Source organism: Rissa tridactyla, chromosome 8, assembly GCF_028500815.1.
Source record: "Rissa tridactyla isolate bRisTri1 chromosome 8, bRisTri1.patW.cur.20221130, whole genome shotgun sequence".
NCBI lineage: Eukaryota > Metazoa > Chordata > Aves > Charadriiformes > Laridae > Rissa > Rissa tridactyla.
This window is the reverse complement of record NC_071473.1, coordinates 15,373,364-15,397,837: the sequence shown is the minus strand read 5'-3', so window position 1 is coordinate 15,397,837 and position 24,474 is coordinate 15,373,364. Positions and strand designations below refer to the sequence as shown.

Below are 24,474 nucleotides of genomic sequence, written 5' to 3'. Positions count from 1 at the left end.
ATCTGCCGGCTCTGTTCTGCTCCCTCGTCCCTGAGGGCAGTGTCCCAGGGGGTCCTATTGACTAATTCCTGGAAGAGCTGGAAGTTTGTTTTCCTAAAATTCAGGGTCCTGACTTCACTCTTTGCCTGACACATATACCTCACGACTGCGAACTCCACTGGTGCCTGATCACCGCAGCCCAGGCTGCCTCCAATCCTGATATTACTAAGTTCATTTGCACTGGTGATCAGCAGGTCTGGTATCGCATTGCCTCTAGTAGGGCTGTCTGTTACCTGGCTTAAGACGTTATCCTCCTTGCACTCCAGAAGTCTTTTCCAGCAGATGTTGGGGTGGTTGAAGTCCTCCAGTGGGACGAGAGCCCCCTGGAGCTGCATCAATAGGCTCCCCTTGAGCCTAGTAGTAGCAGTACTAGGGTGGCCTGTAGTAGGTGCCAACTAATATTTGACACCAAACAATATTTACAGACAGAAGCATACAGAATAGAGTATCAACCAACAGATACAATGCAGAGTGCTAACATTTGGCCTTCAAATGTTAGCAAAAAACTTCAAATAAGTTCTTATGCCAAGAACAGCTATTCAGTTTCAAATGGCATTTGGACAGATCCCTACTCACACTCACCAAGTCTCAGTATTTGTCCTCACAAAGAAAACTTCCATGATTCCTGCATGCAAAAATATGCTCTCTGTACTCCTTGGATTCCAAATGTGCTGGATGCCATGTTACTTTTGGGACAAAAATTTACTTAATTTTGACAGATAAACATTGAAACCTCATAGAAAATTATTTTCACAGGACTTTAAAGTATTCTTCATTTTATAGTGAATATTTCCAGAAAATTATCCTTTGCAGTGAACACTGTATATCCTATGTATTCATTCTTGACTGTACATTTGGTGTAGTTGGTTGTACTTTTCCCTTCTACATGAAGTTTCACTCTTGACATTGTATTAAATGTTTTCCTACTCCTTGTGCTGCTTCTGTATCCACAGAGTACAGTCTGTGCTTAGTGCTTCATTCTTCCTAAGATTCTTGTCCTTTAGAAAATTGACCCAGGGCACCTTGCTTCCATCCTGCTCTTGTCACGCAGGCAACATGCCCTGGTGACATCGGGCCACCTTTCCATCACAGGACTCCCAGCAGCAGCACTCCTAAGAGGGAAAATGAATCAATGAGAATCTTAACACAAATGTATCGTGAGGCTGGTGACTGTGATTGCATTGATGGCCAGGTTTAAGCACTGTGGTTTCAAATGGAGATGTCCTGGGGCCTGGTGGCAGCTGGCTGGTGCTGGAGAGAAGGAAGCCAGGAGCTGTGTTGGAGCAGTCCATGCCCTCCCCCATGGGTTGCAGCCCCTCTGGTTCTGAACACAGGGGGCAGAGCCAAGTATTCGAAACAGGATCTGTCCATTGACGGCCCCAAGCCAGGTGGTGAACCAGGCCCAGGATCCTTCTGGGGAGTCCAGTCAGGACAGCAGTTCAGTGGGACAGAGAGAGGACAGAAAAAGTGGATCTAAAGTCCGCACAGGAAACAGGACTGAAGGGGAGACTGGAGAGAAGATGCAATGTAGGTCCAGGGGGTCAACCCTGGAGACAGGTTGCCTGCAAGCCATGTCTGAGGTCCAGCTGGAGATGGGTAACCCCATGGTATAGTTTAGGCCAGCATCCAGAGCCTGAGAAATACTATTTTTTTTCCCATTGTGGTAAGAAACCTTGTTCTGTCAAATATTCATTAGAATGATCACATTCCAAAAAAAAAATAGCAATAATAAGGTGATGCTTAAGACTTATGATTAAATCTAATGGTAAAGTGCATCTAGAAATGCTCAGTAAATGGTTTCAGTCTACCTCTTCTAAGGCTAATAAATGCAGTGAGATTCTCTGTCTGCATAGAGTATGTTAGAATAAATATCAAATATAGTTTATCGTATTCCAGTTGCATTTCTTTTTTTTTTTTTCCTTTCCTCTTTTTTTTAACCTGATGTTCTAAGGATTTCCTTTTAGTGCCTACGAACATCTCCTTTTGACAGACAGTGCAAATTAAAAGATATGGCTAGGCAAAGGAAACTGGAACCCAAATATGCCCCCTGGGTTTTCATTTACAGTTAGAAGCTACAGACACAATTACTGCTGACAGAAATTCAGAAGCCAGTGGCAGAGTGCATGTGGCAGTAGACTCATGCCAGGCAGTAATTGGGAAGATTATTTTTAATCAGAGCATATCCTACAGCCCAAACATTAGAAATCTCTTGTAAGGCTGACAGGAAATTAAACTGAGACCAAACAAAAAAGCCTCAAAATAGAAGTAATATGGTTAGAAGTCTAATGATGGTAAAACTCACTGCTTGTTGTATTTGGCTGTTATCTAAAGGGAATGACTTTTAACTTGCAGCAACAGATAACATTGTTTAATTGCATTTTGAGAACAGAATTAAAATAAAAAATATCAGATTAGATTAATTTATACGTAGGCTTTTGATAAAGGTGTGAAGCTGAAGGTGTTAAGTCAGGCTTAGTAATCGTGTATATGTATTAGTAGTAACTTTTATTATTGCTTTAGGGTTTTTTGATTTTTTTTATTTTTTATTTAATATAATGCTGAAGGGAGCTACTTCTGTGCAAAAATACTATAAAGTCTGGGTTACTCTTGGAATGCTTGGGTATGGTGACTATTTATGAAGCCAGAATGGCCTGGGGCTCTCCTTCTCGATGTCCCTGCAGCGTGAGCTCTGCTCGATGGGCTGCCTGAGCTGCCTGCCCTGGGGAGAGGAGACCCTGGGGCGTTCTTAGGACTTGCTACGCACCTGCAATTTTCACCTGACAGCACAACTTTCCCAGCTTTAAGTGAATCTCAAAACATCATCCTCTCTGCCAGACTTTTACATACATACTTAGCAGGACTTCTAGTTGACTCAAGTTTTCCCATTCTCAGGACAGAAAGTCTGGAGCAGTGCAGAATGCTGGTAACTCTGTTGTTCATCTGATGGAAGGTCTTGCTGTTCTCGTATATGCCTGTCACATACAAGTGTTGTAATGCCAGGTGCAAGCAAAATGTTGCTAATTGTATATTTATTTCTGTGTGATAGGAGTGCAGAACAAGAGCCTACTTCTTGTTTTGCTAAGATATACGACAGCTGTGGAAAAGAAAATATCACGTTGAAAATGCGCCTTACATTTCTCCATAAGGCTGCTTTTAGCTGTGTGGACAGTCTTAATGACATTTTGTGTCAGTACAAAGAATAATAAGGTATAGCGTTGAAGTCCATTGTAGTCAAGTAGGTTATCGTGAGACTTGTGAATAGGATTTTATCAGAAAGTAGGTGTGTTGGTTTTTTCCACAAAAGTATTAGCTTTTTTCAGCTGTTGTTTCCTTCTACTAAAAATTGCTTCGTATAATCATGTGAATGTGACTGAAAAACCTTGCTTGTTGTTTAGATATTGCCTGAGTAGCTAGATAACAAATAAAGTGTACTTCGTAACACATGCACTTTATGCAAAGCGGTCTTCATGAAACCTGGAAATACAGAAATGCTCTCTGTAATAGTGCATGGAACTGCATCTGCCTGGTTTGCAGGAGCCTCCGGGTGTGCTGGGCAAGGAGCCTTCCGTAACTGGCTTGTGTTACGTAGGACGGCTGCACTGGTTCAGGCCAACTCATATCCAGACTGGTGATGGAGAAATCTTTACAAACCTTTGTAAAGTTTATAAATGTGCCACCCTTCATTTTGTCCAACAATATGGTAATAAAGTACATCTCGGTGGTGGTACGGAGCCCAGGGCTGTGGCTGGAGTTCCACTCTCCTTTTGCAGCTGCTTTTAGACCATTTGTTTTGAGGAAATCCTGACTTCACATGTCGTACTCAGATTATTAAACATTTTAAAGAATCTCTGCCATCAGTAGACCATGAAACTTTAATATTTCTATGTGGAGGAAATTAGAGAGGGGTTATACAGTACTGTAAAATCAGGCAAAATTAATAATTACTCATTGATTAAATATTATAGCCAAGTTAATTGCTTTAGAGGTAACTATTTTTACACTTGCTCTGATTTAATACAGCAGTAATTTGTAAATTACATACAACGTTATATTCCTATTTTTTCCTGGAGTTGCATATGTTCTTAAAATTCTATACATCTTATTTCTCTGTGGATTCTGAGTTTCCTCAGTCACTCGGGTGTGCAAATGCAGGATAAATAAGGAATACTAGCAGTAGCAGTTGGGAGTATAAAGTTTCTAAAATTAATGATAGGGAACATTATGCTAAATAGAAAGTCTGCTAGGATTGAGTTGTCAGATACAAGAATTTCAGAAAAGGAAAATTAATCTACTATAAGCTCAGTGAGGTAGCATTTTAATCAGTACGAAGTCGTAAAAAATTAGAGGTTGCATTTGAAAACTCACAGTGACTTCAAATTGTGAAAGACAAGTACCCCTGATGGAGAAAACCTGAGAGACTTAATTTTCAATTATTCGGTGACTATGACTAAGTTTCACTGTGGCACTACAAGATGGTCCTAAATCAGACGTCATTTTTGAAAATGTGGGCTAATTACTTAAAAAAACCCACAGCTTCTCAGGGATTTTTAAGGAACTCTCGATACCGTTAATTTACCTTGTGTTATACTTGGGGATATCTTTGATCTCGCACAGAGAAACACTTCCCAGAAAGGATAACATGCAGTAGTTTTAATGTATAGTTTATGGGCGTATGCAGCCTTCTTACGTGAGCTGCCTTTTCTGTTGTATTTTTATATGTGTGTGGTTCATTTTATTTCATAAATAAAAATAGACTTGTACCTTCAGCTCAGAAATTGATTAATGTGAGGGTTTTTTTGATAAGAGAGTTGCAGTTACTGATAGGAGCTGCAGTCGTGAGGTTGGATCTTACTGTGGTAGATACTCTCCTAGTGATGGTCCTTGCTCTGAGGAGACCAAAATGCAAGTATATTTTCTGTTGCTGATTATCTCTTTTTCAGATTCCAAAGTTGTTGGGTTTTTTATCAATACGTACGATAGTTGCAATATTACCTGACATGCTTATGGAACATGTACCTTTCCGGTACTGCTTCCTTGCTCTTTTTATTTATCCTCAGCTGCATTAGAGAGAGCCACTACTGATTTTTTGATTTACTGATTATTATTTTTTTTATGTTTGTTTCTTGGTTTAAAATGAAATCATATATAAGGAATAACACGTTTTGTGAAATACCATTCAGTATATTTACTGTTTGGAATTTTACTGAGGTGGATAAAAAGTATATTAAATTTGTCTGCGGAATGCTTTTGTAATACATAGACCTAGGTGTGTATTTTCTTTGAAGACTCCAAATATGTACAGCGTTTCTATTTTCAAGAGTATTTGTATCAGAGCATCTATACGACCATTTACACATGGAAATAAAAAATGCAGGTAGGTACAATCTGTTACGAAAAACATGGCTGAGCTTACTGTAACTTCTAAAATTCAATGAATAATTCAGTAAAACATTACATGTCACCAGCTGCTCATCAGTAAGAAAAAGTGGCATGGAATAGACTGTTACCCTATTCTAATTCCCAGCTAAGTGCGTGTATAATATATTTTGAATGGCCCCTTTTGTTTTTGTATTTTATGATCATTTTTCTTTTGCAAAATTGCTTGAATTTTTCATTTGAAAAGTACAAAAAAAGTAAATCAAAGTTGTGTGTTCCTATTGAAACAGAAACCTGTACTGGGGAAAATTTTGAACTATGGCATAGTAATTGCATGTCTGTTTTAGTAGGTAAGTTCATAATGCAAACATGGGATTTAAGTTTCTAATAAGTTGTGAACTGCTTGGAAATTTTTACTGTCCATTGAGTGATTAATAAATACATAATAAAGTCTTTGTTGCTGTTTATGACTCAATAAGCAGATTATGTTGTTTGGCTTTGTACTACAACAAAAATGCAATTATGACCCAATAGTGTACGCAAACCTTCTTGTGAAAGCCCAAATAATGCATTATCAATTTCATTTTTTGTTACAATACTTTGAATCTTAAAGCCTGCCTTCAGCCTTCCATGGGTGTGGGGCACAAAGACGATCCCCCTTGAATCTCTCATTTACAGTACAAATGTATTTTTCTTTTCTTAGGAAACTACACAGAAGCCCCATGCAAGTGGTGCCTATTGTTTTCATGATCAGAGCCTGCTTTCTGTAAGTGCGCTGATTTTGTTGTTGTTTATTCTATTTTCCTTGGAATTTGACTGAAATCTCTGTTGTGCTGTCATAATGAATAAGGACATACTTTGGATTTTGCCACTTGCCACGCTCTTGCTGGATCGCAAGACTAATAGGCCATAAACACAAGATCTGATACCTTTTGGTCTTCAGTGAACAACAACTTGCTAGTGACATGATTAGAAAATAATCTTCCCTGTCTCTGGCTGTAGGTTAAAGTGCTTTTTTCTTCTATTTCCCTTGTACGTGCTAGGGTTGTGTTACTATTGTATTTATTTTATCTTTGGCTGATTCCATCAGAAATAAATTACTTTGTATACAGGTTAGTCACAGACAGTTTTTATCCCTTAGAACAGCCATGGATAATTAATCACGCTTTCTTTTTTAAATGCACCCATAATGTCAGAATAGGGAATATCATGAATTCATCTCTAAAATTTATAGGACGTGAAAAAGTATTTGTGCTGATTCATTTTTTGCTTTTTTCCTTCCTGAGAAGACGCTTTCGCATCCAAACTACTTGTTGCTCGTTCATACTTGGAATTTATCTTTTCTTGTAAAGTTTTTCTTTTAAACATTTGATTAGAAACAATATTGATTAAGCACTTTTTAATCGGGATATAACTTTCAATACTTGTAATAATAAATACAGAAGTATCAGAAAAACTAAACTAAGTGTATGATTCTTGTAGATGCGTATTTTGTACTTCTCAAACAATCTTTAATAATCCTCTGTAAAATAATTTGCAATGCTCTGTATTGGGTAATAAGCATGGCTTGTTCTGTATTGGGCTGACTGAATATATTTATGTTTTTATACATTTATAATTATGCTTTTCTTTTTTCTGTGTGTAGAAAGTAAAGGAGTTGCACATGTGTATTGGCAAAATAATAGACTAGATTCACTTTTTTGTTCAAATGTATTGAGTTGAGTTCTTCCCCAACACACAAAGTTTGATGTCATTGAAAAAATCAGACATACGGTCCTTGTTAGAAATAAGAAGAGTTTTATATTTTTTCTCCTACACTGAGCACAATCTTCCTCTTAATGTCTTTGAAAAAAGATTTCATTATTTCAAAAAGACTGCCTGGCTTACAGGAGAAAAAAAAAAAAAAGCCTGTTCATCTTAAGGACAGATTTAAATCAATTCTGTAGTGCTCAGCATGCTTGTTGCTTTTAGCTTTTCCTCTGTCACAAACAGTATTTTCTATCACAGAATAACCTTACAGCTCTTAGCAGAATTTGATGCAATTGACAGCTTTTGTTAGCAAAATTCTGGTAAAAATTGCAAGAATGAGGTTGGGGTTTCTAACCCGTGGGAGACAGTGGTCCCTGAGATAATTACTGGCCTGTTTTTAGGAAGCTGACATTAATTTGACTGTGAATATATTGCTTCAGTATCTGTAAATGTAGTTGAAGGAAAAGATATCCATCTTCCTTCAACAAGCTAAACCAGAGATTTGGGATATATGACAAGAAAGAGGAAGAAAATACTCATTTGGAATTTGGGGAAGGTTTAATGCTGCCAAATCTCAATGCTCATAATTGGTTTTATTATTTTCCCTTGTGATCATAACCTAACCAGCACAATGAATATCAATCAACTTCTAGGGCTGAGAGGTCATTTTTTTACCAAGCTGCGACTGAAGTCCAGGATGTTGCCTGGTAACGGTCTATGTAGATGAGTTGGCTCTTAAGTACACCATATGGCTGGGCGTTGTGCCCTATTCACCCGTGACATGGTGTACACATGTAGTACATTACTGATTATAAAATGGTTTGTCCCATTCCCTTATTTAGAAGAAGCATTTAAAAATAGCAATGCCAATCCAACACAGACGTGTTAAGATTCTGGAATTGTATGTAATGAAACAAATTTCTGTCCGAGTGTGAAAATCCTCATGTAATAATCACAGTAAATTTTGTGTTTGCTATGCTTCAGTTGAATTTAAGTATAATTTCTAGCTACGGTTGCTTTACAGCAATTATTTTTCTGTTTCATTTTGATAGATAAATATGTTGAGGTAAGTATAGTTTTAACAGTTTAATTACAGAGAAATCCTGGATTTTAAAATCAAATTTTGTAATGTAGTCAGTTGATTCTACCAGATAGTCTATGGATTTATTTGGCATTTGACCTTCTATTATTTGTGTGGTAATGTCTACCGTACTCAACCAAAGCTGCAGCGCATTGAGCAAACCAGTAAACAAAGCAATAAAAGACAGTTGCAGAAAACAACAGCTAAAAATAAACATGACAGGCAAAGGAGATAGAATTGTTCCAAATATACAATGGGAAACCAAGCACAAAGAGAGTGGCAAGAAGTTTGTAGTAGAAATGGATGTAAAATCTAGATGAGCAGAGTCCTCACTCATTCCCATAACTGGAGGATTTTTCCCATTCCATTGTCACGAGGTGGAATTCATTAAGGTGGGAATGCTGCAGAGCGTGGTGTTAGGCAGGGCACATGCCGTGATCTCTGTGCTCTGGCTCTTGTGTGCTGGGTAAAATTGAAAGGCAAGAAATGGGATTGATCTTGTATATAATGACAGTGATCTGCACCAGTAGAATGGAAGATCATTGACTGGTGTCGCAGTTCAGAAAGCTGGACAGTTAGTGGTTATGTTGCATTTCTCTGTGCCTAGCTTATTTGGAAAGATGAATTATTGTGCTTAGCCCTCCCCTACACAACTCCCTTGCCTAAAGCTATAATTCTTTGCAAAGAAGCCACTTCTCTTTGGCATTCCACTTAAGTTCTCTGAAAACAGTTCAGAAAAAAGTAGAAGAAAGCTGGTATCTTTTCCATGATCTACGGAAAGTTCATACAGTTGCTTTTTTGAGAGAAAAAAATCAGTATATTGTATATTTGCCCATTCTATTGGTTTTTCTTAATCTTCAGGTTGTATATAGTTGTTACATAGCTTGAGAAACGTACTGTAGTTAAGCGATCTTGTTGTTTTATTGCTAACACGTTTCCTTGGCTAGGAATTTTTAAGGTAATAGAGAAAGAATGAGACAGTAGTGCTGCTCCATGTTCGTTTGATAGTTGCATCCTTTGGAAGATCTGCTGTGATTAGTCACATTTTAAACCCCGATAGATGAAAATGGAAGTATGCAAATATGCTGTCCGTCTCAAAACAGTCTCGTCTTCACCTCTCCTACGGTCTGTAAAGGCCTACAAAGCCATTGAAAGAGAGGCATTTGAAAAACCCTCCTCTTTAATTTTAGAGCTGTGTTTTCCTTTGAACTGTAAACATGTTGAAATAAGTAACAGAAAAATAGCTATTATGGCATTGAAAATACTTTATTATCAGGGATTATGGGTCCCTTTTCCCCCCTCATTAAACACATCTTTTAAAATTGTTAATATAATAAATCTATTTTCCAAAACAACATGCCGAGGAGGAATCTGAGGAGTTTAGTATGATCTAGAGATTTCTACCTGAGAGGCATGAAGAAAATAATTGTGAAAGAGACCTATTATAAAATATCGTAATACTCTTAGAAATAAACCAGTATTATAACCTTTTTCTAATAAATGTATAAGGAAAAAATATTTTAATGATTGCGTTCTTATTTATTCATCTCTCTGTATTCTGATGTAGTCTGAATGGTAATATTAGTATAGAGAGCTGAATATTTTTAAAATTGCGGCACTTTGAATTACTGATATCTGTGAATTACAATAAAAAAGGGTTGAAGAATGGTAGTTAGATAACGTAAATGAAGCAGTAAGTTCTGCTCCATTACTTCATCTGAGCTAGGATGGGGAACTGTTTAGTTGTTAGTATCTCCTCCATTGTCATATTATTCATTGTTGTTTTGCAATATCTTCAAATATCTTCAATAGTTATTGTAGGAATTCATTAAGGACCAGAAGCAGCGAGGCATTTACACGCTCCTAATGATAAGCGGCAGAATAGTCTCATGGATGTTGTTTCTTCCTAAAAAGCTTAGCTAAGGTGGCTGTCTGACCTGTGTTTGAATTTTTTCTAGTGCTGGAGCAAGGTAATTCAGTTTTAGGTGGTTGATTGGTAACATTACTTTTCCATTAGTTAGACACATGTTTAAATATGATTTTTAACTCCTTCCTGCCTAGGGAACTAAATATACTACCTTTGTTTAGTTTAGGGTTTTTTTATAGTCTGCATGTTCCAAGGTTTACCTTCTTTCATTTCCCATAGGGGAAGAAAATGTTGGGTTTTGGGTGTCACAAATTTGAAGTTTATATCAGTAAAATCTCTAATGATCTTAGACAAAAAGAGCACGTATGTGGTAGCAGGTTTGCATGAATCGCTGTTAAACCACTGCTGTAATTTATGATTACCTAAATTGTAAAAGGGCAGGGGTTTATGTTTGTACAACGTGCTTAATCACTGCTGCAGATAATTATGTAAGTTTGTATTTAAGCATCTAAAGCATTTAGAAGTTGCTTTCTCAAAGCAGATTAAAGAGGATGAGGTTTACTGAAATTGAATCAGACTGACTTTTTGAAAACAAGAGACAGACTCCTAGCACACGTGGGTTTTTGGAAATACTACCCTAGATTATTGTGAACCGTGACTACTCCGTTAGGAAATTATTTGCTCTTGGTTGTATACAAATGTACGTGTGAAGAAATATCTAATCATTACTGCTTTTCTCGTTTTAAGAATGCAGTCAGTATTTCTTTCTGATGGATTCCTCTGTGATCTTTCTAAATCCTCCATCTTTGTAAGTGGTGCTTTGAGTCTACCAAGTAAAAGCTGTAGGGGTCGAATATGGATTAACCTTAGGACCTGAATTTACCATACGTAGCAGCCTGTTTTCTGACACTGCTGAGATACTTCCTTCATAAACATTACCTTGCAGACACTTTCTTATTCAGGCATTATGAACATTTTCACGTGCATGTAAACACTTAGCTTAGAATTCTTCCATAGGCATCTGTGTGCGCTCTGGATATTCTCCAGATTACAGCATTAAGATGTTTTTGATCAAGTTCATTTCCATAGCGTTGTGGCATTTAAGAGATATCAAGTCCCAAAATTCCTGGGAGATTAGTATGTGTCATTATCTCTTTATTACAGAAGGAGAAACCAGAAAATTGAACAGCCTGGATGATGTGCCAGGAGAGGGAGTAGAGCAGAGCTAGGATTTGAATTCGTAGTTCTCAAATCCCAAATCATTGCCTCCGTTACTTGGCCATCTTTCCTCCTGCTCTCCCTCTAATCCAGTACCTTTTGTTGTTAATGATTTTTACATTTAACAAGTGAAAAAGAACTTAGAATCTCATGCTCTCTCCTGTCTCATAAAAAATTGAAAATTTTCCTGAAGAAAATCATGCATTTATTAGTAAAGTCCTATCAGCATAGCTCAAAGCTAATTGAAATTTAACAGTTCTCATGATGATCTGGGTCATGTCAAGGGTGTTAGCATTCTTTAATAAAGATATACATTTGATCCTTTTTTCTTTTTCTTTGAAGAGCTTACAGACTTCTATCACTTTTTCTGATAATGCTAATTATGCAAAGTGAAGGTACAGTCATTACAAGTGCTTGCATAGTTCAGTATAGGAAACGTTGTTAACTGTATTGATGATATTCTGGGCTTTGGGGTATGTTAGCAGCCCAGGGTTCCTGGAGGATTCGTGTCTGTGTTGCTGCATTACTGCTGCTGTGCGTTGAAGTCTGGGTGTTGCCATGCGGTTGCTGCCTGAGCATGGCGAGTTCAGCTGGGGCTGTCTTAGAGCGGGGCAAAGCTGTAAGCCTGCAGCAGTGCGTGCACGCAGGGTTTTGCAGTAAATGCTTGGTAAGTCAGGCCTATGTGCAATGGGGAATCACTCTGTCCCTGCACATGATGCATTCATAGTTGATCTACTGCCACAAGGTTTGGCTTTTTGTGCGTTGCGTTTTGCCACACACAAGGTTTGGCTTTTTGTGCGTTTTGTGCGTTGTGTGTGCCAGCTGTCCTGGCAGTGTCCCCTCTCAACTTCTTCTGCACCCCCAGTCCACTGGCTGGGGAGGCAGAGTGAGGAAAAAGGGCAAGAAAAAAAAAGAAACAACAAAAAAAAAAAGAAGCCCTTGAAGCTGTGCAAACAGCAATAGTCTGACAGTAGCAGTAACACTGGTGTGTCATCTACAATGTTTTAGTTACAAATCCAAAACACAGCAGCGTATGGGCTGCAATGGAGAAAATTAACTCTATCCCAGCCAGACCCAATACACTCTAAAACTGCTGCTTTTCTTCTTCACTCTGAAGGTTCTGCTTCCTTCATCTGCACTCCAGAGAAACAGAGTTTTATGAGCACATATGGAGAAGAGAGAAAGTGGTGCAATAGAAACACCGAAGGAGTGGTGGTTTTGTTTGTTTGAGGGTTTGTGGTTTGTTTTTTTTCTTATCTTGAGGGATATTTTGCACAGCTAAATGACCCAGTTAAAAAAAAATAATGTGTATATATATTGGGTCTACACTGAGAAAAGATTGATCTGAAATCCTTCACAAATTATGTTTTTATCAAGACCAAGTTGTTGTGTGCTATTGATTTTTAGATCTGCACAGTCTACAAGTAATAAAAGTTGCAGAGCCAAAATAATTTAAAGTGGTTTTCTGTCTTTTGTATAAGCCAGGTTAGGATATTGAAGTACAAATCAATTGTTTTGCCACTCAGATTCCTTGAAACCCAAAAGAAAATTTCAGCATGAGTTACGGTTTCCAGATGTTTGTATTTTCTGTTTCTAAATCTTATCCTACAGGCAGTGGGGCTTGTTGTGTCTGACAAGCTTTTCTACAACTTGGTCACCAGTAGTACAACAGATAGCTATAAAGAAAATCATGCCTACAGGAGGCAGAATCATCATAGGTGACTCCTAACAGCCAAAATGTGAAATATAATTATGCAAAAATCACTTGCAAATAGCAACATCTACACAGGATTAAATCTGAAGGTAGAAGGGCAATGACAAAGTGATAGCTGCTCCCATCTATTTGTGGCTGGTCTATATTCTCTTACTTTCATAGGTGATCAGTTTTACTACTAAAACATTGTGAATATTCGGATGATAAGATCTTGAATGTATCAGAGCAGAATCAGTTTCATAGGGGTGGCTTTGTCATTCAAGGCAAAAATTCTGAATACATGAATTGTGGGGCTTAAATAATATTAATCTGGAAATATTTTATTCTAGCTCTTAGCTACTGATGAACACACTAATAAAACAAACTAAAACAGATATTACAGAAGCAATTTTATGGCATATCAATGAGATTTCTTATTACTGACTCGGGAATGTTAATTTAAGGAATGTGGTTAAGAGGATATAGATTTACAACCTACAGGTGTGCTTAGAACAATAGACCGTTGCTTATTTAATAGGTTGTGGGGAAAAAAATTGTTCTTTTATACTTGATGTTTAACTACCATGGAAAAACTGCATTTGCATAACTTGATGAATATTATTACAGCTAGGGTTTTATTTGTGCTTTATCGTGTGACAAAGGGAGACAGCAGTAAAATTCTTAAGAGAGTACTTACAAAGCAGCTCTAAAGTTCACTTGTTGAAGTGCTAAAAAGATTTTCTACCATCTGATGTATGATTAAATGAAATATAATGATTCTTTGTAGTTTTAGGGATATTTGTATCATGTTCTGGTTGTCCCTAAAATCTGCTGCAATGTAATATGATACGAGACTTCCGTGATTCGTGTTCTTAAAGAAAATGGCCTATATTTAAATTGGCTGTGGTTGTGTCCAGTGCGTCCACCCGATGTCAATAAATTGTTTCCTTGGGGCTATTGGCCCCAAATTAAGGCCCTTGTAAACAGCCCCCTAACTAATGCTCTTCCGTGATGCCCAAGGACTGCCCCGTACTTTCTTGGGAGACCTTTATTATTGTCCAAAGTGGTTTGTGAAGGTGGTGGATTTATCACACATACTGGTTTTGTCTCCACCCAGTGTGGAGGTTTCAGTAACAGTCTGCCCCTGACTCGTTCCCCTCCCTCTTCTTTCTGTTCTGTCCCGCTTCTCCACTTCATGGGATGTTTCTTCTGCTTCCCTCAGGTCTGGGAATGAAAATCCTGCATGGATTCATGCTTTATTCCAGGTAGAGATGTTGTCCAGGTAGAGAAGTTGTGTACTTTCTGGGCTTGGTGTTGAAGGAAGAGAGAGAAAAAGAGCAGAACCCTCCCATGGCTTCTAATGTAGGATGGAAAGGAGTCCTAAAAAATACAGAAAGGCCACCTGAAAATAAGCCTCTCCCAATGGACTAATGTTCTCTGCAGTGGAGTCAGGAAGATTCTCATACAAAGATCTATTCTTTATGGGGGAATAAACTGCTTGAAGTGAAGTGTCAGTGGAAGACCTGGAAAAAGGTTGAACTGGAAGGTAAAAAAAATATTTGCTGATGACACAGTTATTCAGGAGAAATCACATGGAATTGCAGAAAGATTTCGCAGTATTGGGTTAGTGGCAGATGAAATAGTTGCTGATAAAAGGTTTGTGTAGTGCAGATAGCAAATATAGGTTATACTGAGAAAAGAGGAGTTGGGTTCGTTGTAAAGATAAGGAGGTCAGTGGGGAAATGTAGCCACAACCAGAAGCGAGCAGTAAGCCTACACACACTTCGGTAGCAGAGCCTAGAGATTAGGGTCTTCCTCTCATCACAGAGACGAGAAGCGAGAGAGAAATGTTAAATGCACATCTAGTGAACCAGGAAGCTAAAGTGTAAGGAAGGCAGATCCACTAGTATTTCACTGGTATGAATAAATGGTGAATTTTTGCAGTGAGAGGGGTTTATAGGTAGAAGTGCATGTGAATCTGTGCTATTCAGTGTGCAAAAGGGACAAAATAATGACATAAATTTCTGTTGAGACAGGGTTATTCAGAACAGAAAAATCTAAGACTGACTGGGAAAGTGTGTAAAGCTGAAGGATTAGGTGACAGAATAAAATTCACTTTCAGTATTTCATAATAGATGGAAATCTGTTCTCGAGGAGGGAGTGCATGACTATCATTGCTCAAAAGCCTTTCTTGGAAACATCAGGCCAAGTTCTCAGAAGCATTTGTCTATTGCTTGACAGCTGTCAAAAAAAGCAAATTGAATATTTAGCAATTTTCAGGAAAGGATGGCTCTCAGGATATCCTTTCAGGATAAGACTGTCTTTGCTGGAGTTTGCATCGGTCTTACATGTGTTCACTGAAAGCAGTTTTGGTTACCCTGTGTCTCAAAAAGGTGTAGTCCAGGGTAGGTGAAAGGAATGATGAGAGGTATGGAATAGCTTCAACACAGGGAAGCCATTAAATACATGCTACATCTCTTTTACTTGGAAAAGAGTTGACAGGTGACTGAAATGGGCAAAAAGTGATAGATTGAAATTATTATTGATATTGATTTGAATATTGGTATTATAATGATATGACTCATAAAGCAAGGATTATGAACTCGATAAAATGATCAAGCAATGACTCATGAAAAGAATAGTTTTTTCATGCTGTATAGTGCTGTCTTACAAAGTTTTGCCACTCGATGCAAGAAATAGAAGCAAGTCAAGAATAACTGTATAAATTAATGCGCAGTATTTTCTTACACAACAAAATGCAGGATGTCCTTCTATGCAAATTACTGTGGGAAAGATTGATGCTTATATCCTTTCATAAACTTCTAATACTGATTATTGTTGGACAGAGTGTATTACTTTAAATGATGCGATCCAGTAAAACAGCTTTTCTGTTCATACAGGTATTTTACCAGATGTGTATCACAGAATGGTTTAGGTTGGAAGGGACCTTAAATGTATCTTAATGATCATATGTTAGGACATCTGAAAAAGGGAGGTTTCTTCATTAGCAATTTCCACTGTTTTCAGTCTGCTGTTTGCTTGTTAGTCCTGACTTCCACCTCCAAATGTCCCAAAACATTGGGCTGCCTTGAGGGTCGTGCTGAAATTTCTCTAACATACATTCTGTAGAACCATTTAGCAGCTGCTTCATAGAAGACAGTTGTCTAGAAGGCTGATTGAAGCAGAATCAGAAAGCATTAGCTCATTATTTAGATATTTGAGGTCAATAACAATAGAAACTTTCAAAACTGTAATGCAGGTTTTGAAGCTTTCTTGTAGCACTGCAAAGATACTCAACCCATAACGTAACATGAAGATTTCTTTTTCTGTCTTATATGAATATGCACTGTATTTTCCACAGTTTATCTTAAAATATAGGTTGAGATAGTAGAAGTTTTTTACTTTAAAAGTGAACTTTGCATCTCTGTTTAGCTAAAGAGCTTTTAAAAATAACGGCTTTCATCTCCTTACACCCATTGGCCCAGGATCTGACCTGCCTTGTTTGTAAAATGAAGGTATGGTCAGATTTATAGATTCAGAAATCTCTTAACTGGAATGAATAGTCTTTTTGTCTTCAGATTGCTGAATCCTTGGGAGGAATGTGTCTTAATTATTCATAAATTTCAGTCTGTGTGTATAGTACACTTAGGTGAATGATTTCAGTGAAATCAGAGGTTATTTACATTAATAAAGCCATGCGTGAGTGCACACATTAACAGGCTTGGTGCTCTCTGGGGATTGGTGGCTTGACAAAGCTTTACTAAAATCTTACTTTGTGCCTCTCTGGAAGTGATGTCTTTAAATTATTTTAATTCTCCTTAAAGACGTACGAAAAGCTACATGAGGATGTTTGTACTGTTTCTCTTGAGAAATTATAAGCATTTTCTCTGCTAGTGTTAGTGGATGCTTAGAAGAGTTTTCATGTGTGTACCCTTCTCTGAAGACTGAGGATGCTCTTTCAAGGCTGCCTGCCTAGGACAAGTTAAGTGTGGAAAGTCTCAACCTAAAACTTGTGCGTTTCTGAAACTTGCAAACACATGCAAACTGTCTAGGAAAGAGCAAGCAACTTACAGTGGTATTAGCAATTGTGTGATAGAAAAGCAAAACGTGATTGTGGCGTCTTTCTGTAAGATTTCGGAAAGTACTTAACACCAGGTAATAGCACATTTTCGTATTTAAGAAAAAGATTGGTTTCAGTCTTGGGAGTGATGTATTTTATTTGACCTTTGCTGTTTGGCGTTAGGAGTATATTTATGAATTTCGTGTGTACCTCTTCATTATGTTATTTTTATATACAAAAATTGTAGTATATCTATAAATATGTAATAGGAAATTTCAAGATAGTCATCATCATTTGTGATATTCACTGGCTTTTAAAATGTATTTGTTGTATTACAATGAAAGAAAATTATTTAATTCTTTTAAAGTAGCAGTAGCTTTTGTTGAAAGCCATTTTCTGTTGCATCGAATCTGTTATTTTAGATTCCGGAATGTTTTATTAAGGTTATATGAGTGCCTTGCAAAAATATGGTGGTTTTTAAATTCGAAACACGTGCTGCAGTCTTTACTTTTGGGTCACCTTTTATATAAACTATCTTTGAAAGCATCTAATTTGATTTTTCATATATTTTTTTCTTTTTTCAGTTTTTTCTGTGAGCTTAAAATTCACTTTGACATACTTCTGATTTTGTTCTCAATATTTGTTGTAATGAACCGCAATGGCTCAACATTCAATCAGCCTGATATTAACACCTAAGAAAAAGTTAGAATCCTTCTAAGTTTGTATTGATTTAAGAAATGTCTCTGGGTTCTGTATACATTTTCCAAATAGATGCTGTGAAGAACTTGAGAATGCTAGTCTAGGGTTGGGTTGGGTTGGTTTTCCAGCAAATGTTTAGGGAACCAAATTGCTTGACTTAGTTGGTTTGCTCAGCCAAAGATCAAGGAATGCATCAGTGTAATATCTGCGTGAGGATGGACTTAATGTTTTTAATACCTAACTGAAATCAACCCCTTCTCTCTTATACTGCCTGTAGTACGCTGTGAGATGGAGAGAACTGACACTGTTTGGTGGATATCATTAATATCATCATATGATCAATGATAAATAATGGTAAATATCATTAATATGATAATATGGTAAATGCCCCAGTAGTTAGTTTGCAGGTTTGGGTTTGTTGTTGGTTTTTGTTTTGTGTTTGGTTTTTTTTTTTTGTTTTTTTTTTTTTTTTTAACACCAGCATTCCTAAATTCAGCTGAACACATGAGAAGGTTGGTTTTGATTCATTTTTGAAGGAAATTTGGGGTGTTTATATAATGGAGAAAAACTGGAGGAAAAAATCCATTCACCATAAGAATTGACGAGCAAAAAGCAAACAAAATAAAGCTAACTGCATCATCATTATTATATTTGAATGCAGCTTATTAGCCAACTTTGAGATTTTGTGAAAGGCCTTATTAATGATTCCTAAATAAGCAGACTTTGCAATGTTGATATTATCTGTAATGCATTATTGAATCAACAGAAATAAACCTGCTATCATTAGTCTAATTATTTAGATATGATGAAATGTAATGACTGTTTTAAGTGCAAATAAGCTGCAGTTAGCAAGCAACTAGCCAAATAAGTGAGGTAGGATAGCAAGGAAATGACTCACAGGAGTGGGAAGTAAAATTGAAGAAGTGCAAACACTTACTAGAAGAAAAATACACATGAGATGCCATTTCTCACTGTTACAAGTACATTTGAGGGCAAACCGCGGGTCCCTGAGTAGATAATGGTGGTATTGTTTATTGGATTTTTGTTTGTTTTTTTTTTTTTAAACTATCCTGCTTTGCCAGAACATCTGCCTGAAGTGAACTCTGAGCCTTCATTGCAGCCTTTGATATATCAGGTTTGCCAGTGGTTATTGCTGCATCTGTGACTTCTACAATTATCTACAGCTGGGCTGGCTGGAGCTTAACAGTAGCCAACTCTCAGCAAATTGGCTGGTATACTGTCTTTAGTGGAGCAATCTGGGGCTAGAAAAAAGTGCCTGTAAGGTAAAATAACTGTTTCAGTTATGAGTTAGGAAAAAAAAAAAAGAAGAAAACTAAACTAACTTCCTGAAAGTCACTTGTCAACTGCTGTTGAATAATAGCCATTTTGAATGTCAAGTTATCTGATTAGCCCCTTGACTATAATAATTTCCTTTTTATAGCCAGAATGCTTACATAAATGTAGAAAAATATAATAACGTAGAAGATGTATTTAAAACTTATTTCTGACAACCCAGTTAAGGATAGATGTTCTTGTAACTGAATCTGTTTGTCAGGAGAAAATAAGGGCCAGAGGCATCCTCTCATAGTTGTATGCAGGAAGCTATCTTCATGCATAATTTTTTTCCCCATTAGCTCTAAAAATAAGGAAGGTGCAGTTGTTTGGTGTGCTGGTTTGGGGTGTTTTTTTTTTTTTTTTCCCCTCCATGGTATCAGTGTAAAACTAGTGAAAAGAGTTCTTTCTGGAAACGAGAAAGTAGATATTGTATCACAGAAGAGACCGTTTTCAGAACTAAATTTTCTTTCAGTATCTGTGACATTATTTATTCCTAAATTCACTTTTCTATTTTATTATGGATTATGTGACTTTCAATATCTGCAAGATTTTATGTAATTTCATCCTAGTTCTATTTTAAGTAATTGCAAACTGGAAGATCCTCTGAATAATAGGTGAGAAGGAGTCCTTTGCACTGAGTGTTTAAAAAACAAACAAACAAAAACCCCAACCCCAAACAGAAACAGTTAAAACTTCCACCATTTCTTGCTACGGTTGACATGTTTTACCCTCCAAAGTTTAAAGCTTAAGAAAAAGAAGAACGGCACTAGACAGGCACTCTGAGCAACCTGGCAACCAGTCAGGAATGGTTTTAAATAAACTTGGGTTATGATAAATGTTTACCTTAGGCTGGATCTGTTCGCAGTAGGCTGAAATATTTCAGAGTGGGTATGGACTGTATGCTTATCCGCTGATGAGTGCATATGCTTTATAATTCTTCCAGCGTGTGTATACGTTGCTTCCATGTGTATGTATATTCTTGGATCAGAAGCAAACTATGACGGTACTGATTCATTATGGTAAACGTCGATGTGAAGCAGTTTCCTACAGTTTGACTGAAGGTTCCTTCTTAATGGCATAACTCTCAGTTCAAAATCCTCTTCTTTGAGTGTTTACAGCCCATTATAATTTACCATCTATTGTATTTATAGCACAAGACTTATGTGGTATATTTTCTTTCCCATGCTCCTTGTTAGGTTATTGTCTTAGGGCTTTTTAATTGATTTTTCTATTCTTTGTGTTCATTTAGAAGGTCCATTTCATATTTTCATCTGCAAAATACTAAATATTTGTCATGCAGAAAAGCACATGCTCTCCACCTTTAGTTGCTAACAGCTAATCATAGGTTAAAATTTTTGTTTATTTTTCATGAGAGCAAATGATGAGTTGTTGAGCCAGGAGAGAAATGTAGATGGGCTAACAAGAAAATTGTGGTACTAGTACTGAACTTAAGGGGGGCACTGGAATAGAGAAGATTAAAAGCTGAGATTACCAGATGTGGTGGTTAGATTGTAAACTGGAAAGTTATCTAGCTGAGTAAAATAAATACCTAAGAAACAGATATGATTAGAATTTTTCAGTGCTTCTTTGCAAGTAGATGAGATGCTTTAAAATGCATTCTGCACAAGAAATATGTTGCTTTACAACCAACAGTGGTAGATAGTGAGTCCTTGTCTCTGTGCAATAAAAGAAATGGGTTTCCACTTAACTCCATCATAGTTGCATTCTGGACAAAGAGGCTGGGCACTGTTAATGGTGCGCCAAAGTCCACGGAGTTGATATTGATCCAGCTGCTAAATTGGGCCCTTGCTGCAGCAACTCAAAGGCACTGCTGCAAAAACATCTCTGGGAAAAACGCATGACATTTCATAAAATTCAAAAAGTTGATGACAAATTAATCAAAAAGCATGAAAAACATAGGTTATTTAATATTACAATTTATTGTTTAAATATACTGTAATTTATAACAATAGGTACTAACCTTAAGGAGTATGGACTTTATTTTTTAGTTTTATTCCTGCCTGTCTGTTTCCTTGGGCATTTCTTTCCTTTTTCTGTGCTTTTGTTTTCTATCAGTAAAATTAAGATAATAGTTAAGCTAAGTTAATGCTGAGCTTCGTTTTGTAAGGTGCATTGATAGGTAAACACAAGAAATTACTTTTTGTTTCTTAAAATCTGTTATGTAATTCTCCTACATTTGAATTCATACCTCTATATTTCTATTTCTTTAACACTGAAATTTTATTAATTTTAATAAAATAATATTGTAGACCTTCCCTAGTAAAATTTTCTTAGTAAAATTAAGTCAAGCTTTCTTAGTGCAAATAGAATTCTAATATTTTGGATTTGCTGAATCTAGTTATTAGGTTACAGTGCTATGTCAGCACTTTCACCTCTAATACATGCAATATTATCAGGGAGTTCATTAATCATCAAGTTAATGGCATTGGCCTTATGCTGCTCCTGCGTATTTCATTTACCATTTCTATAGATTTGGATTGTTTGCCTTCTATTTTTATTTAGGTTATCTAGTTCTTTCAGTTGTTCTTGTACCTTCTCCCTTATAATTATCTTAATGTATTTAATACCTTCTTCATGATAAAGATAGTAGATTGAAACAAATAGTGTAAATAGAAAAATCATTCAGGACTTCCTCATCTGAACTGTTCCATATGGTAAGTCTGTGAATCCATTTTCTTTTCAAATTTTTGTTTTGGCCAACATGCAGTTAATCTTCAGTGTGATTTGATAAATCATCTCAGTATTTACCTGATGGAAAAGTAGTGCAACTACAAAAAAAAGTCAGCATATTTCCAGATCTTTAGTAACAGTCTCTTCAAAAAGTGGGTGGTTTGCAGACCGGAATTTAGGTGGAAGGATGCGTGGCGCTTGAGCTGACATTATCATCTTCCTTGCATCAAAACCAAAAACCCCTTAGATCCAGGCAATTTTGATCCTCTTCTTTCTACTCATAATTTCTTGATTGCTTCAAATAAACTCTCCCTTAATGTCTGTAAAGTGTTTTCAGCAGTTACATCATTTCTGATAAGTCAGCTTCTTGCTCAGCACCCTGCAGCATTTACCAGGCCTTGTCCTCTCTGTGTTTCTCTGCATGAGCCTAGAGTGAACCCCTGGCTCCTGAGAGCTTAACTGAGTTTCTGTTGTAGTCGATGTCTATGAAGAATTAAAATGCTAATAATTTCATAACTTTCTCAAGTCTAGTGTTAGCAATTCTATAGTGTTCTGCGTACTGAGATAGATTTGGTGATTTATAGTTAATTTCTCATTTTAGTGGCTTCTGTGTTGCTTATGCTTTTGCCTGGAAGGTAAATAAAACAACAGTTCAGTTGATACGTTGCATGTGTCTTGATACCAGTTGCACAAAGCAGTTTTCTTTCTGGAAAAGTTTAGTCTCTATGCTCACAAATACAGAATCATAATTTTCAAAATATACCAAAGAGGAAACATTGCCCAGAGTTCTTATGGAACTGTTTTGAAGTTGATTAATGTTTCATAGAGTTTATTTACAATATGTATAATAAAATTTTGCATAATTCAAAAGTATGCTGTTTGATCTTGCAGCATTTACTGAGCTAAGAGTTTTTATAAAATGCATAAACAAATCTATCAAACCAACGGTATAAGTACTCCAAGGTAAAGTACATCAACTGTCTGAGAACTCTGCTCTAAAATACTACTTCAGATTTTCAGTGCGTATGATGCCAAATACACAATGAGCCTTTAAAAACATTTTTCACCTTTCAAGTGATTCCCCTATCCTATAATAAAAAAAATACCTTTTTGTAGTCATAGAAATGGGAGCTGGTAGGGCATAAATAGGGACCATATAAATATTTAAGTTAGTCTTCAGTGAATACTGCTTTCTGGGATTATTATTGCAGATCTACAGTATAAAGATTCAGTCTTTTAGGAGTCACTTGCCACTTCCCCTCAGTGGGGGGGTGGGATGTCATGAAACACATTCCAAAAATGATTGAAATCCAAACAAGATGCGTTAAACATTAAGTTTTTTAAAAACATACAAGAAAACTAAGTAGTTGGTTCCTCTTGAATTTCCAATAAGACTAGAGCTGAATTCCCTCAGATCTAGACAAATCTCAATCCTGTGGTGCCTTGAGTGGGAGTGGTAGCTTGTGTGGGTTAGTGGGAGACCTGAAGCTCACCTCTCATCTGCGAAGAGAACAGTTAAAACATCCTCAGCTGCTGGAAGATTGTGTCTGCGTTCAGCCTTCAAGAGTGAGCTCCAGTTATTCAGAAGTATTTGTACTTTGTTTGATTTTCTTTTCTAAATTCACATTCTCTTGTGTTTCCTGTTACTAAGGGGAAGGCATTCTTAAGTAGAAAGACAGAAAAACATGAATTTTGCCAGTCCTTTTCTTTACTTCCTTTGACATTATTTTCTTGATTATACTTTGTCCTGCTTTGTCTGGTTGACAAACCTGGCTTGGGACAGGTTTGCTTTATTTTTTTTTTTCAGACTGTTCATTTGGGTTTTTTTAATTTCAGATTTTTCTTTGTTCAGTTAATGACATGTAATCATTACAGCAGCCTGTGGAAACAAGTGTTGTAACAAATGCGCATTATTCACAAGTCATCATTATTGTGTGTGAAAGAGAAAAATATCTCCCAATGACTTCTACCACCTCACAGTCTGCACAAACCATGGGCATATTGATGTTAGGACAAGAGACTGGTGGAACAGAAAACAACCTTAGAGAAAGTCATAATGTGAGCGTAGATGCATTCTTGGATTAATTCACCAACCTCAGCTGATTAGCTGCTGCTGTTGAAAGTTTTGTCAGTCTGATTTGTGCCTGGGTTTTTGTGTGGTATTTCTGTCTTTGCTTGCCAAGTTTTCCCAAATGTCACTAGTTTATTTCACATCGCAGCCAATCTCCCTTATTCAGCCAGCTTGTATGTCAGTGTATATCTTTATGCTGCTGTGGGCATGAAGTAAGCAAAAACTAAAAGAAAAAGGCATGAGTCGATTCTTGTGGTTCAGAAGATGTTGAGTTCCATTGCATAGAAGGAGAATAGCACATATAGCAATGGTATGTCATCAATCAGTTTTCTTCTTGTTATGTAGAATTCTGCAATATGAAATTTCAAAGTATCTGTCTTTCATTCGGTGATGGTATATAGAGAGTGACAAATTACTTTGGTTTAATGTGTAACTTTTTCACTTTGAGGGTGATTGAGCACTGACACCTGGTTGCCCAGGGAAGTTCTGGGCTCTCCCACCTTGCAGCTATTCAAAAGCTGACATGGTCCTGGGCAACTGGATCTAGGTGGCCCTGCTTGAGCAGGTGGGTTGGACCAGGTGGCCTCCAGAGGTA

The 24,474-nt window shown here is 36.9% G+C and overlaps 1 protein-coding gene across 4 annotated transcripts in view; it reads left to right on the top strand.

Moving 5' to 3' along the window:
- RBFOX1 (RNA binding fox-1 homolog 1) overlaps nt 1-24,474 on the top strand; it is a 1,295,853-nt gene that overhangs the window by 531,658 nt on the left and 739,721 nt on the right. For all 4 annotated transcript variants that reach the window (XM_054212203.1, XM_054212205.1, XM_054212206.1 and 1 more), the window contains exon 4: nt 6,119-6,181. In XM_054212203.1, coding sequence (XP_054068178.1) covers nt 6,119-6,181 — 63 coding nt within the window. The remainder of the gene's footprint in view (nt 1-6,118; nt 6,182-24,474) is intronic.